Raw genomic sequence first — 2,296 nt, forward strand, 5'->3', positions numbered from 1 at the left:
ATACAAATTTACAATTTACAATAAAATTTTCAAAATAATAATAAAATACGACAATTAAATATCACATTTAAACTTACAATAATTAAAAAACATTATGATGAAAATAAAAAATAAAACAATACGGCACAACAATTATAAAACTTAACCCTAACATCACAAATTATCACAATGTCTTTTAATTTTTCGTCAATACGTTCACAAAATTCCAGTTAGGTTAGGTTAGGTTTTTTTTTTTTAAAAAGCACCCGCCATCGCAGGGTGTTGTCTGCTTTTTCTCTGGAATATAGTCCAGGGATGTTTATTTTCTTTTAATCAAATAAATATACCACAAATTGTTATTTACAAATTAGGCCTGAATTAAAATACAATTAAGATTACAGTTACAAATATAAAATACAAAAATGAAATACAAATTGATAATACAAAAAATGAATAAATACAAGTTAACAATATCCAATAGAAAATTCAAATTGATTATAAAATACAATGGTAAAAGATCACATTTAAAACATAAAATTACAATTAAAATATTACAATTAAAACATAAAACAATATCAGTTAACACGGCACAACAATTACTTAACCCTAATATCACAGCAGCTTATCATAATGTCATTTGTTCACCACCCTCACAATTTGTTCACAAAATTCTAAGAATTCAGTCCTCGTCTTATCCCCCAGGGCCGCAGGCAGATTCTCACCCGTCATCGCGATGCCCAATTTTTGCTCAATAACATATCTATCTCTTGCAAAAATCGGACACTCGAACAACAGGTGAGAAACCGTCTCGTCGACTCCGGGCTGACACAGACAAGATGGATTCTCCTTCAGCTTGAATCTGTTCAAGTAGAAGGCGAATCCACCGTGTCCAGTCAGTGCTTGTGTGGTGTGGTGAGTGATGTTTATTTTCCGAACTATTTTGTATGCAGCAGCAGCGCTTGGGAAAAAGAGCTTCGTGCCTCCAGCCATCTCCCCCACATCGTATCTCCTGTCCCATTCCCTAATCGTATCCTGTCTCAAGATACGCTTGACGAATGAAACGGGACACAGATCTTAGTCGGGTTTCCTCTTCGACCCCAGAGCGGCCTCCTTGGCTAATTGGTCAACTCTTTCGTTCCCCCTTAGCCCTGCGTGCGCCTTAATCCAAAACAGAGCGACCTCCCGCCTCTGCGAAGCAGCTTTTCGGAGGGTCGCCCTTGTTTGCACAGCAAGGGGGTGAGGGGAACCGAGAGTGACCGCCTGGAGGGCCGATCTAGAGTCGCTGAAGATGCCGACCTTCGCCACTCCACTCTTGCAGGCTCTAATTACTGCTCTTTGGAGCGCTAGAAGTTCGGCCTGGTAGACGGTGCAATACGGCGGCAAAGCAAGCTTGACGGCCTTCGTCTCGGCCTCCCCCTCCCATACGGAAAGGGCGGCTCCGACTCGACCCTCAATCTTGCTGCCGTCCGTGTAGATCCTGTGTACGTGGCTATTAGCCACGTCGGAATACGAGTCTTCGTCCACCAGCCCGAACCCCAGCCCTTCCTGCTCTGCCGGATGTGGGTCCTCAATCGCCGGAGCCATTCTTTCCACCTCCCTGTCTCCCAACGCTGGGTGCGACACCCCCTTCTTGATCCCATATAATCTCGAAACTTCGAGTATTCTGAGGTCAAGGGGGAGTATCCCAGCCAACAGCATAGCTGAGTTCAGGGAGACTGTCCGATACGCTCGGCAGATCTTTTGGGCGAAGCCCCGTTGTACGGTGTTCAGCCTTTTTTGGACCGGTAAGGTTAGGTTAGGTTAGGTTAGGTTGGGTTAGGTTAGGTTAGGTTAGGTTAGGTTAGGTTAGGTTAGGTTAGGTTAGGTTAGGTTAGGTTTTTTTTTTTTTTTTTTTTAAATAAAACAAACTTCACAGACTCAAGGTCCGTGCCTTTTTTTTTTAGATAATATAATTTTTTGTTTTTCAAAAGGATGGTTTACTCGTCACAATTAATGAGGTAGTCCCGTCAACTACCATAATACAATTACATATTATTTTTAGTCTCTTAACTAGTTTTATAACATGCATAATTTTTATAATATAACATGCATTTTTTTTTTTTTTTTATTATAACATGCAGTATTTTTTTTTTCTTTTCTTTTTAATATTATAATTAATATATTTTTTTTTATTATAATATATATATTTTTTTGTTATTATTTTTTTATTAGTATTTTTTTTTTCTTTTTTTACATATTTATTTATTTATTTATTTATTTTTTTTAATTTTTATTATATATATATATATATATATATATATATATATATATATATAGA

General features: G+C 37.7%; 1 protein-coding gene across 1 annotated transcript; it reads right to left on the reverse strand.

Moving 5' to 3' along the window:
- Positions 1–1,053: 1,053 nt before the first annotated feature.
- On the reverse strand, positions 1,054–1,677 carry LOC123691033. The gene has a single exon (XM_045635209.1). The coding sequence runs from the start codon at positions 1,675–1,677 to the stop codon at positions 1,054–1,056; it is 624 nt and encodes a 207-aa protein (XP_045491165.1).
- Between the last annotated feature and the right edge of the window lie 619 nt (positions 1,678–2,296).

Source organism: Colias croceus, chromosome 4, assembly GCF_905220415.1.
Source record: "Colias croceus chromosome 4, ilColCroc2.1".
Lineage (NCBI taxonomy): Eukaryota > Metazoa > Arthropoda > Insecta > Lepidoptera > Pieridae > Colias > Colias croceus.